Source organism: Mizuhopecten yessoensis, unplaced genomic scaffold (genome assembly GCF_002113885.1).
Source record: "Mizuhopecten yessoensis strain PY_sf001 unplaced genomic scaffold, ASM211388v2 scaffold11179, whole genome shotgun sequence".
NCBI lineage: Eukaryota > Metazoa > Mollusca > Bivalvia > Pectinida > Pectinidae > Mizuhopecten > Mizuhopecten yessoensis.
In genome coordinates this window covers 151,772-163,858 of record NW_018408919.1, presented here as the reverse complement: position 1 = coordinate 163,858, position 12,087 = coordinate 151,772, and the positions used below count along the sequence as shown (strand labels likewise).

Below are 12,087 nucleotides of genomic sequence, written 5' to 3'. Positions count from 1 at the left end.
CCCCCCTCCAACTCCTGGAACTTTCTCCAAGATTGTTTGAACTTTCTATACCTCCAGGTTGAGGAAACTATTAAAACTGCGGAGACACTGCTAGGGGATCTGTCTGGGTTCAAGAAGTTCAGGAAGGATGCACAGGAGCTTCAGGATGAGTTATTGAACTGGCGGACAGAGACCTACGACGACTGGACTCGCGACATGCTTGATCGCATCAACGACACCAGGGAACCACTCAGGTACTCACGTTGTCTCGTGTTTTTCATTGGGTTTGAATTCTTTAAAAAAGACCCAATAGTCCAATAAAATGTCAAAGTTTTTCTTTATACAAAAACAATGTACATAAAATAATAAAAGTTTTGCAGGTCTTAACTTAGTCAAAAAACAGATATATAATCCTGTTTCGTCTGATAAAGGTTGCATGGTACATTAGAGATTAATTCTGTAAATATTTTTGTTGATAAACTTAAACTTCAAAAGGAAAGGCTGTGATGTACTAGAGATCACCCATCCAGCCACTGACCATACTTGCTTAACTATTGAGTTAGTCTCAGGGTTATACCACATCGCTGCTAAAGCAAGTTTGCCAGTAAGACAGCATTTTCTGTCATATTCCTTGGTTGTTATAATACTATAGCAATGACAAATTTTGAGTAGTGGACATTCTATACATTTTAGCTTGGAAACTAATGGTCGACTAATGGAGTTGAACCACAACACCGGTAAACTACGGGTGAACTACGGCGACCGCCTGGTGACCTTGATGCGAGAGGTCAGACAGCTTGGTTCCATGGGATTCGTCATCCCTGCCAAGATCATGCACGTTTCCAACACGGCACAGAAGTTCTACAGGCATGGTGTGGTACTCAAACAGGTAAGAGGCATGATGTCATACTTAAACAGAGGTATAGCCTCATACTTTACGAGGTCTTAACGTCTATCACAATGTTCATGCAGTTACAAAGGACTAGGGGCATTGAGTGGTGTAGAAATTATTACTATTTATGTTGAAAATTGGCCATTTTGAAACAAATTAAGAAAATACTGTTCAATTTTTTGTAAGCCTCTGCATGCACCAACCCAATTGATATTTGGCATTCTTAAACATTGTCATACCAGTGGTCGTTCCTAGAAAGGAGTATTTGGATGTTGCATGCAGAGGCTTTCATTTCTGCATGCTAACTGTTCAATAGTACCCTATTTAAGGTCCTTAAACATTAAAAAAAAAAAATGTTTCTTACATATCCTTTTGTTTTGCATTTTTCTTTTTGCATATTTTTGACAGAACTAGAAAGTAACATGTCGATCAGAATTTTGAAAACTCCTACCATCTTAAAATACTGTAAAAACCTGCCCTCTTTTCATTTTCCACCTCAATTAACGCCAACATATTTCAATGTTCCTTTTTATTGTTTTCTTAAGAATTCCTGTATACATTTCCCTCAATTTATCACCAAACCCCTGTATAAAGCCAACATTTCTGTATAACAAGGTTTTACTGCATACGTAAACTTTTTCAGAATTCTTGTTATTTCTAGCCAATTTGGAATTTTTTTAATGAAGTGCTTTGTGATGGTGGAGAACTGAACTTGATGTTATGCACTCTTTAACAGGTGGCCCATTTCTACAACACAATCGACCAACAGATGATCACAAGTCAGCAGGCTATGATGCTCAACTCTGCCCTCGCATTTGAAAAACTCGTCAAAAATCCAAAGTCTGGTAAGTTACCATTTCATTTAAAGACTTATTATATTTTAGACAGCTAATCGTCTAAGTAGCAAAGTATAACCTGTTTTGCAAACAAGATAACTAAAATTTTAGGGTAAAGAAATCAGTTATGTATGTTGTATTATGTATTCTGAATTGAGACAAAAGCATTTTGAATTAATTTTCTCAGTTTCTCACTTAAGGTGATCAAATTGTAATATAAAACCTGAATTTTTCAACAGTTGTTTCTTATAGGAATATATTTGGGGGGAGGATGGAGGGTTCAGAGAGGCACTTTGACAATATATGGGTGGTGGGTCTAAAATATTTGTATGATATGTAATTAAAAGAGGGAAAATTTAAATTCTATGTGATGGGGATTACAGAATGTGCCTCCCTACTCCCATACGTTCATTTTTGGACAAATTTATTAAGAGTCATGGCCATGGGCACTTATGTAAACAGGGTTCTCTTTATATTTGTAGTAATGTGTAGTATTATTAATTTCCAGGGAGTAAGTCTAAGGGAGAGAATGTGGAGATTACTTGGGACAATCCCGATGAACTTGACCACTACATCAAGAAGCTGCAGAAGGCAGCGGAGAGACTGACCACTGAGAACCGCCGACTAAGGAAGTCACACAATACTGTCTGTGACAAGGTAGGCACATATATCTGTAACTAGAATGAAGATAACAGAAATAAATAAAGATCATATTTTATTGATTATTTGTCAGTTTCTTAGGCCTTGAGTAACAGAACAAAAATCTAAAACTCTAGGGGGTAGTTTGCTGTCGAGTAAATTATAAGTTAAAGTAGAGAATAGGGTTACATTCAAGTATCCCGGTTGAAACGGTTCAGGTGGTGCAGAAATATTCCACGATAAATAGACGCACTCGGACCAAACTATAGTCAGAGCTAAAAAATGCACAGTTTCGGAGAATAAATAACAATGTATCAAGAATAATATGTCCTTATTTCACGTGTCCACTAAATTATATAACGTATCCTAAAATCTACATGTGGTTTGATTTATAAAGAAATAAAGCAAACTCCCAAAAGTAAGCATTTTAGTTTCGGTTAAGCACGTCTGGACCCCTCAATCTACATGTGCCGAATATTCCTAAGGTCAGCCTCGGTTCAGATCTGCGCCTGTTGTTTTCTTTTAGGTTCACCTGTTTCAACTGGTTGAATTAGATACACCAAAGGGGGCTTAGTATGTAGTTCTAGGGAGAATGGTTAGGTGTAGGGAGAATGGCTAGGTGTAGGGTGAATGGTTAGGTGTAGGGTGAATGGTTAGGTGTAGGGGGGTGGTTAGGTGTAGGGTGAATGGTTAGATTTAGGGAGAATGGTTAGGTGTAGGGGGGGGGGGGGATTGATGATTGGGAGTGGTTACAGTACTGTTGTAGTTGTAGGGTGAATGGTAAGTTGTTTGGGGAGGGGTAAGTTTTAGAGAAGTGATTGATGGTTTAGAGTGGTTAGTTGTAGGGTGAATGGTAAGTTATTAGGGGAGCAGTAAGTTTTAGAGAAGTGATTGATGGTTTAGAGTGGTTAGTTTTAGGATGAATGGTAAGTTATAAGGAAAGTGGTAAGTTTTAGAGGAGTGATTGATAGTTTAGAGTGGTTAGTTGTAGGGGGAATGGTTAATTGTTAGGGGGAATGGTTAGGTGTAGGGTGAATGGTTAGGTTTGGGGGGGGGGGGGGGGGGGTGATTGATGATTGGGAGTGGTTACAGTACTGTTGTAGTTGTAGGGTGAATGGTAAGTTGTAAGGGGAGTGGTAAGTTTTAGAGAAGTGATTGATGGTTAAGAGTGGTAAGTTGTAGGGGGAATGGTCAGTCGTTAGGGGGAATGATTAGTTGTTAGGGGAGTGGTAAGTTGTAGGGGGAATGGTTAGGTGTAGGGGAGTGGTTAGTTGTAGGGGTAATGGTTAGTTGTAGGGTGGTTGGTTAGTTGTAGTGAGAGTGGTAATCTATGTATAGTGTGATAAGCTGAAGGAAAACTGACTAATTAAAAGGAAGTGGTTCATATATGGGTGTGACAAGCTGTTGGAAGAGCAACTAATTATGAGGGAGTGGTTAAAATAGGGTAGATTGCAGGCTAATGTTAGGGTGAGACCTTGATCATACTTGAAAAATAATTCATCAATAATCAAAGAGTCAGCTTCATGGTGACCAGATCCTATCAGGAATATAATATGATAATTGTTGAAAGTTGTCTGTGGAAGCACCTGTCTTCTGAACTCCCACTAATGTTACTGTCCTTGTGATCAAACTGATCAGGTATATGTAACTAATCCATATGACATTTTGTCCACACAGACCCAGCAAATGATGGGCATAGACCTGCTGAGACAACAACAGAAGTGGAAGGATGGACTGATGGACATCCGTCACCTCATGGCCAACCTCGTCCAACAGGTCAGGCAAATTAACTGCGAGGAATAGAATCTTGTAATCTTGTTCTGAGTTACATATAACCTTGTCAGTGGGGTTAGATTTATGGAATTTTTTTTTTGTGTCTTGGAGGTGATTATCCTAACATTTAGATTGATATATGTGTATATGAGTTATAAAATCATGTTACGATATAAGGAAGATTCAAAATAAAAACAATCCAGAGGGAAAAAGAAAAATATAAAAGGTTATACTACTCTATATTATCTTATCATTCCTGGGATTGGTGTCAAGGAAAATTTGAGGTAAAAAAAATTGTAGGGAGAAAAGAAATATTTTCAATAGAATATATACTGATTCGTAATATTTAATAATAATAATAATAATTCAAGATTCTTATATACCGCTTTATCACAACCTGGTTCGTAGGTCGTCTCAAAGCGGTTCGCAAATTATTATCCGTGGTTATAGGGCCTTTGCAACCAGCTAATACCTTTCTCAACTCCCTGGGGGGCATACAGCCGGAGCTGCCATTTCCGCGCTAACAGCTAGCATTCAACAATTCTAGCACTGCGATGCCTTGTTAGCTGATTGAATTTCTTTTTATCTATAGGGCTTTTCCTCGGACAACATGAAGCCATGGAAGGCCCATTGGGACCGACAGCTGTACAAAGCTCTGGAACATCAGTACCAGATGGGACTGGAGGCTCTCAACGAAAATCTGCCGGAAATCAAGGTTGAGCTTACCTTCAGACAACAACAGCTGCAGTTCCGACCTCCATTTGAGGAAATCAAGGCCAAATATTTCCGAGAGATGAAGAGATTCATTGGCATCCCTAGCCATTTTAAGGGTGTAGGGGACGAGGCGGTAAACCTCATCTTCCCCGCAATCATTGACAGGAATGCTGAAGGTTTCATCACCTGCTACAGGAAAGCTGATGTCCTCTTTAAACGTCTGTATGCCGCTCAGGAGCAATTCAAGGTAAAATACGGGCACAAATATTTTTTTATTCTGTTCATTTGTTACCATATGAATGGTGATGAAAATCAAATGTTGTGTTAACCTTTATTTCATTTCGGAGAAGAATATCATTCATTGGTTAAGTTTCCTCTGGACCACTGAATTAAGCTGGTTTCGCAAAGTTTCAAATTGTAGAGAGTCAACTTGTTATACCTTTCCTTATAATCCTTTGGCTGGTGAAGAAACAATTTCAGATTAGATATAACATAACGCCCAGTTTAATTAGACAGAATATACTGTAAATGGTTTTGAACATATAAAACAGAGTTATCAAAAATTTAAGTGTAAAGTACTTTTTTGTAAACTATTACAAAAGGGTTTCAGCTTGCCGCCATATTTGGATATATGACTTCCTAAAATGGCTTTCCACCCTCAACATGTTGGAGGTTTGCTATATATGTATATAAGGGTCATAATTTGTGACTTGTGTCTGATATTACCCCTTTTATGTCCAGCAAAAACACCGAAAATGTGATCTCCCTAGTATGTATTGATCCTGTTGCTACTTTTCTTATCCTCGACTCTTGATCCAAATCTTATTTCATGACCTATCATAATAAATTTTCCTTGTTAACAGGAGTGGGTTGTCCTAGGGGCCATAGACCTGGACCAGTTTGTGGAGGATAACCTAAAGGAAATCTCCGACTGGGAGAGGAACTTCAAGGGCCTCAAGGCGCGTGGAAGGGATGCAGAGAAACTCCCACAGTATGTAGCTTTTCAAGTGTACTTGATTGGAAAGTGTCCCGGTACTGTGTTTGTTATCGCCTAGTTATCTTTACCTTGATTTACATGGGCCGCATTCGTTATGGCGATCCAGACAGTTGGACCGGTTGGATCAACGTTATTCATTCATGACCTAGTAATGTAATCTGCTGCTTTCAGGCGAGCCTTGACAAAGCCTTGCATAAACATTTGCAGGTCTGCCAGGATTTATACCAGAAAATGTTACATTTAAAAACAGACAAACCAGTTGAACCGGATATATACAAGGGGCCATGCTGCTCTAGGCAGCACTAGAAACACCCCTACCATATTGTAAATAAAAAAAATCAAGATGATAGGCAAGGGAAATAGTCTACGTCAACTGTTAAAGAAAGGGTTTTTTCTTTAATAGACAATTTTAAATAACTCCACACTCTTGTGGAAAATTGCCTTCAAAAATTTAAGTGAAGGGTTGCTTTGTTGGTGAAGCTGTGTAAATGATAAAAAGGCAATTGGCTTTGTGATATCTGAAGTGCTTTTACAAAATCTCTTGCCTCTAGTTTTATTTTTGAATTAAAATTTATTCAGATAAAATCAGAATTGTCACAGTAAAACTGAACCAACATGGTTTTCGCCTGGGAAGTCAGAAGATATCATCACAATGAAATAATATGAAATGGTGCTGAAGTATTCAAAGTTGTCAATAAATGTACAAATCCCTGCTCCCTATAAAGACCAAATTCTTCAGATTTGTTCACTGCAATCCAAACTGAAAAAAAAGCTTTGATATAGTATAACTTTGAAATTCTTTTGTAAATAGCCAGTTGAAGATCGACTGTCTGACTGTCAACACCACACCAGTGAAGGCCGTCATTGATGACCACATACAGCGTCTGTTTGATGCCCTCGTCAACTCACTGCGTAAGGCCATCGCTCATGATGTGACCACCATTGACACCTTCCTCAAGGGTGCCATGGAAACGCTTTCAGCCAGACCACAGACGGTAGAGGAGATCGGGGAAGCTAATGCGAAGCACGCTGAGTTTGCCAAAGAGCGCAAAGTGGTAAGTTGTTGTCCCTTCTGACAAAAGGAAGGAGGGATTTAGAAGTTGATGAAATCTTATATAAAAAAAATATGTTTGCATAAATTACATTAAGTTGTAAAACTATTTTCTATAGGGCTTGCACAACTAAATAATGAACTATATGTTATTACTAAACTTTTGAGCTAATAGCTTTAATATTTGAAGTTCAGCATTTTTGACAACTACAGTATCTAGATTCAAAGATACATACTGACAAAGGCTTCAAAAGGCATGTTTTGGCGGGTTAAGTGGCATATAAGAGCGCTACATGTATCTACTTTTGACAACTGGAAGTTTACAAGCAAAACTGGTGAAGTGGGTCGGGAACACCACCTGACTTTTGACCCCATATAAATCCACCATCACATATCAAAATCAACTAAAACTACATTCCAAACTAAATATCTGTAGATTTCATTCATTAAAATATATGTCAATATTTGCACATTCAAATCACTCAGAGGCACTGTATTTAACCAGAACAAATTTTAGGTAGGGATTACAATATTGTATGAAACACTTGCTGATTGGCTGATTTAGTTGTGCAAGTGCTATACCAGAGTTTAAATAATAATAACTTTCATTTAAAAACAGGTTCAGCCACTGTTTGAGCGAGCAGACTCCAAGAACAAACTGCTGCGGTCTGTGGCCGGAGGCGGTGTGGATTCTCTGAACCAGCTACAGGGATTCTGGGACAAGTTTGAACTCATGATGGAGAGCCATCAGCTGATGGTCAAGGAACAGGTCAGTGGTCACCTCAAATACCTGATAAATAAATATCAATGTTGTTATGGTTATAGGTTCAATACCTTGTGAATATAAAACTGATTTTACTACTTGGTGACTAGATATAAAAAAGAAAATCATAAATCTAATATTATATTAACTCATTAACCCCTGAAGACACATTTGAACGCTTCCAATTCAAAGGTTGGACTAGTTCATTATAAAATTTCAGGAGTGAATGAGTTAAGAAAATATTGCTGATTAAAGAAATTGTAGATGATTAAATTCATTTTATCGTGCTAACTCCTGAACCTTTAATTTGTGAAAAAAGTTTTAAAAAGAGAGGGTTTTCTAAGTATTTTACATTCATTTACAATGTAATTCAATGTAGAAAATATAACAAAAAACATACATTCATTCTTCAAACTACACTTTCTTATACCCATGTAAGTTATATGTAACATATATTGAAAATGATACGCTATAATCACTTTCGCTTAATTTTTCCAGGTGGACGTGATGAAGAGTAACGTTGACTCTCGTGTGAAGGCCTTCACACAGGAAGTGGAGAAGTTTGCTGCTAGGTGGCATCAGCTGAAGCCAGGGGATGATGCACTGGACGGCAACCAGAAGAAGTGCGAAGCCGCTGTGCAGATCATCAAAGACAAACGACAGGAATTCGCCGAACTGGAGAAAAGCAGAGAGTCTCTTGTGTAAGACTAGTTTAATCTTAAGGATGAAGCACAGTAAATTCCAGCTTTGTTTTATTTTAGCTTGTTTTAAGCTTTTTATTATGTATTTGCATTCTGTGTGCTTGGACCCATTGAGAAGAATGTCATTCAGTTTTGCATAATACAGGTGATCTCATCACATTGCATATTGATACACTACAAACTATTCATCTGGAACAGCCTATTTCCTTTCATAAAATCAAAGCAGTTTTGCATGAACGATTTTAATTTTGAGATCAGGCATGACCTTTCATGAAGGGACACCAAAGCAAACCTAATGTTGTTATGACTTAATAAATGTTGAAAAAAATGAATTATAATCCATAAATGTTTGCAGAATTTTGCTCATGAAGGAAATTAATTTAAAGAGATAAAAGCAAAAGGAAAACTTCGGTACATGTATGTCCATTTGTTTGAATATGATAATGAGCCACGTTCTTGTACAATTGTTGAAAATATATGTGTTCCATTACAGCAATGACTGTGAACACTTCGGGATGGACCTACCAGAGTTGGAGCTTGCAGATGAGCTCCGAGCAGACATGGCTCAATATGAGAACATGTGGGGCTTATATGAGGAGTTCAATAAGGGCTTACAAGACCTTGCAAAGGAGGACTGGATCTCTTTCAGGTAAATAGGTATTGTGGAGAATTATAAAATCCCTATATGGCTTGCAATATTGAATTTTCTATTATAAGTTTAAGTAACTGTTTATTTACAAGTTTTGTTGCTATGTCAACAGGAGTAGGACATACATGTTTGAAGAGTTCCTCGGCAACTGGTACGAGAAACTCAAAACTGACGAGGCAACAACCATGACTGTCAAGCTTCAGAAAGACATAGAAAAGTACAAGGTACGCTATACTCTTGGTTACTAAAAAGCTTTGCTTTAGACAAATAAGTAACTGCTGTTGGCAAAAAAGGACTCTAAAACCACCATTTTTTTTATGATGGAAATGATTAGTGTTTTTGAATATATCTGTAATCTATCACTGTTTACAAGCTTGTATTGGTACATTATCTTTTCCTGAAATAAGTATGTTTACAATATAGAACTGTATATCAGGATTTTTTCACCCAATCAAACTTTCGCCCTTTGGATTTAAAATCCAGATTCGCCCAGTGTAAATTTCGCCTTTCACATATCTGTACTTTGTAAATTTTGTTGTTGACTACTGTTCTCTGTAAAGATAAATTCACCCTCATTTCAGAGGACAAAAAAGGTGAAAATTAAACTGCAGTGAACATTTCCCAGTATGCAGTATTTATTACTTGAATGTACTTGAAAGTTCATGCGTAGGAAGATGAAGCTAATTTTCTATTGATAGAAAGTGGGTGTTGACAGACACCCTATACTGTAGACAACACCATTGAAATAGTTTTACCTATATTTTCTGGTCTGTTTATTTACAGAATGTGTTGCCAGTCCTGAAGTGGGTGTTGACAGACTCCCTATACTGTAGACAACACCATTGAAATAGTTTTACCTATATTTTCTGGTCTGTTTATTTACAGAACGTGTTGCCAGTCCTGAAGTGGGTGTTGACAGACCCCCTATACTGTAGACAACACCATTGAAATAGTTTTACCTATATTTTCTGGTCTGTTTATTTACAGAACGTGTTGCCAGTCCTGAAGTGGGTGCGTGGCGAGCCTCTGTCCCAAGATCATTGGATGGAGTTGTTCCAAATGCTTGGCATGCCCCGTGGCACCACGCTGGAGAAACTGAACTTCGGAACTGTCCTTGGAGCCAGCGACGCCATCATCGCCAATGCTGATGCTGTCAAGGTGGGCCATGTAGTTCTGATGGCACAATTTGATCTCTGTCATAGATATGGTTGATTACAGAAATAATGTGGCTTTATTTGTTTGTTTTCTAAAAATCTTTTCAAGACTGATACAAAAAAAAAATGTTCCTTTTTCCTTTTTTTGATGAAGGGATTTTTTTTCTTTTAAAGTAAGGGACCAAGACTCTGACTCACAAACCGACATAAGAATACAATTGACATCACTTTTATAAGGGAATTCTTTTATTCCGTTTTAGGAACTGAACCAGAGAGCCCAAGGGGAGGTAACTATAAGGGAGGCCATCCGCGAGCTTGACTTGTGGGGGGCAGGAGCCATCTTCACCCTCACAGAGTATGAGGATAGCAATAAAAACAGCATGATGCTCATCAAGGATTGGAAGGATCTTGTTAACCAGGTATGTTTTCCTCGGTGGATTAATTTAATGTAGATTGTAGAAATTTTGAATTCAGATTTCTATTTTATTGGGCTATGTTGAATTAAAAAAAAAAAAAACAGTGATCAATTCAAACCATAAAACGTTGATATTTTGTTTCGATTTGGAAAGTTTAGAAATGTTGCAGATTTTTGCATCTATTTATGTCACAGTACAAAATTGACCTGATTTTTGGTGTCACCAGGTGGGAGACAACCAGGCCCTTCTGCAGTCACTGAAAGACTCGCCCTATTACAAGAGCTTTGAGGACAAGGCCTCAGTGTGGGAGCAACGTCTGGCAGACCTGGATGAGTACCTACACAACCTTAACCAGATCCAGAGGAAGTGGGTCTACCTCGAGCCCATATTTGGGCGTGGAGCTCTACCGAAGGAACAAGGGCGCTTCAAGAGAGTGGACGATGACTTCAGGTAAGTACATAAATGTCATTGGAAGACAAGCACATTAATTAATTGGTCTGACAACAAATATGCAATCAAGAACAACATACATGAATTTCAATTGGCGCATTGATAATCTAGTGCAATATCTTAAGAGAGAAAATCACTAAAATATGTCTACCACTAAAATATGTAATTTTACATTATTCTTTTACTTAATATTCAATATTAAAAATATTGTAACAATTCCTTCATATTATCTGTTTTCCTTTCTTTATAATGATTGTGGAAGGAAATCTAAGGTGGTTTTAGCATTTTCATCACATTCTCCTCATGGTTATTCTTTGTGACAGGAACATCATGATGGATGTGAGAAGAGACAACCGGGTCATTGCCATGACACAGAAGGCTGGACTGCGTAACCTACTGACCACTATGCTTGACCAGTTGCAGAGATGCCAGAAATCTCTCAATGAGTTCCTGGAGGTACGTGTCATGTTTTGGAAAGTTTTTTCTTACAGAAATAAAATCGTAGCAGAAAAGTTTTTACAATAATACAAAGAAATTATTTTCTGACTCCATATAAGTTCAGGGTCCAATTTGATGTTAACATTTCATAAAATTCACCTCATAAATTTGATTTTCAGGAAAAACGATCCCTGTTCCCACGATTTTACTTCATCGGGGATGACGATCTTCTGGAAATTCTTGGCCAGTCGACGAATCCCAATGTGATCCAGACCCACCTGAAGAAGCTGTTTGCTGGGATCCACAGTGTGGACTTTGATGAAAACAATCAACACATTCTGGCCATGAAGTCACTCGAGGGTGAAGTCGTACCGCTGAAGAAAAAAGTCCAAATCATGCCGGAGGTGGAGGTATATTTGTTTGGTTTATTCCCTTTGTAATCTATTTTTTTCTGTATCATTCTTGGAGAAACAAAGTCCTTTTTTCATGTAAAACAACTAATTTTTCTACGTTTCAATTTAACTTTGAAGAATAAATCCTAGCGTACTTGTGAATATTAATAATGCATTTGCTAAATGTGTAAAATGACTAAATATGATAGATTTGTTATGTATAAATTAAAGTGACTGGATATG

General features: G+C 37.7%; 1 protein-coding gene across 6 annotated transcripts in view; it reads left to right on the top strand.

The window, feature by feature from the left end:
• LOC110440386 (cytoplasmic dynein 2 heavy chain 1-like) overlaps positions 1 to 12,087 on the top strand; it is a 67,853-nt gene that overhangs the window by 8,541 nt on the left and 47,225 nt on the right. For 5 of the 6 annotated variants that reach the window (XM_021483446.1, XM_021483449.1, XM_021483450.1 and 2 more), the window contains 17 exons: positions 58 to 233; positions 673 to 868; positions 1,608 to 1,716; positions 2,216 to 2,364; positions 4,024 to 4,122; positions 4,712 to 5,080; positions 5,697 to 5,824; positions 6,642 to 6,885; positions 7,501 to 7,650; positions 8,143 to 8,345; positions 8,839 to 8,994; positions 9,107 to 9,218; positions 9,982 to 10,152; positions 10,409 to 10,567; positions 10,791 to 11,014; positions 11,338 to 11,470; positions 11,632 to 11,862. In XM_021483446.1, coding sequence (XP_021339121.1) covers positions 58 to 233; positions 673 to 868; positions 1,608 to 1,716; positions 2,216 to 2,364; positions 4,024 to 4,122; positions 4,712 to 5,080; positions 5,697 to 5,824; positions 6,642 to 6,885; positions 7,501 to 7,650; positions 8,143 to 8,345; positions 8,839 to 8,994; positions 9,107 to 9,218; positions 9,982 to 10,152; positions 10,409 to 10,567; positions 10,791 to 11,014; positions 11,338 to 11,470; positions 11,632 to 11,862 — 3,009 coding nt within the window. Of the gene's footprint in view, positions 1 to 55; positions 234 to 672; positions 869 to 1,607; positions 1,717 to 2,215; positions 2,365 to 4,023; positions 4,123 to 4,711; positions 5,081 to 5,696; positions 5,825 to 6,641; positions 6,886 to 7,500; positions 7,651 to 8,142; positions 8,346 to 8,838; positions 8,995 to 9,106; positions 9,219 to 9,981; positions 10,153 to 10,408; positions 10,568 to 10,790; positions 11,015 to 11,337; positions 11,471 to 11,631; positions 11,863 to 12,087 lie in introns of all 6 variants that reach the window. The other variant, XM_021483451.1, reaches the window with a different exon arrangement.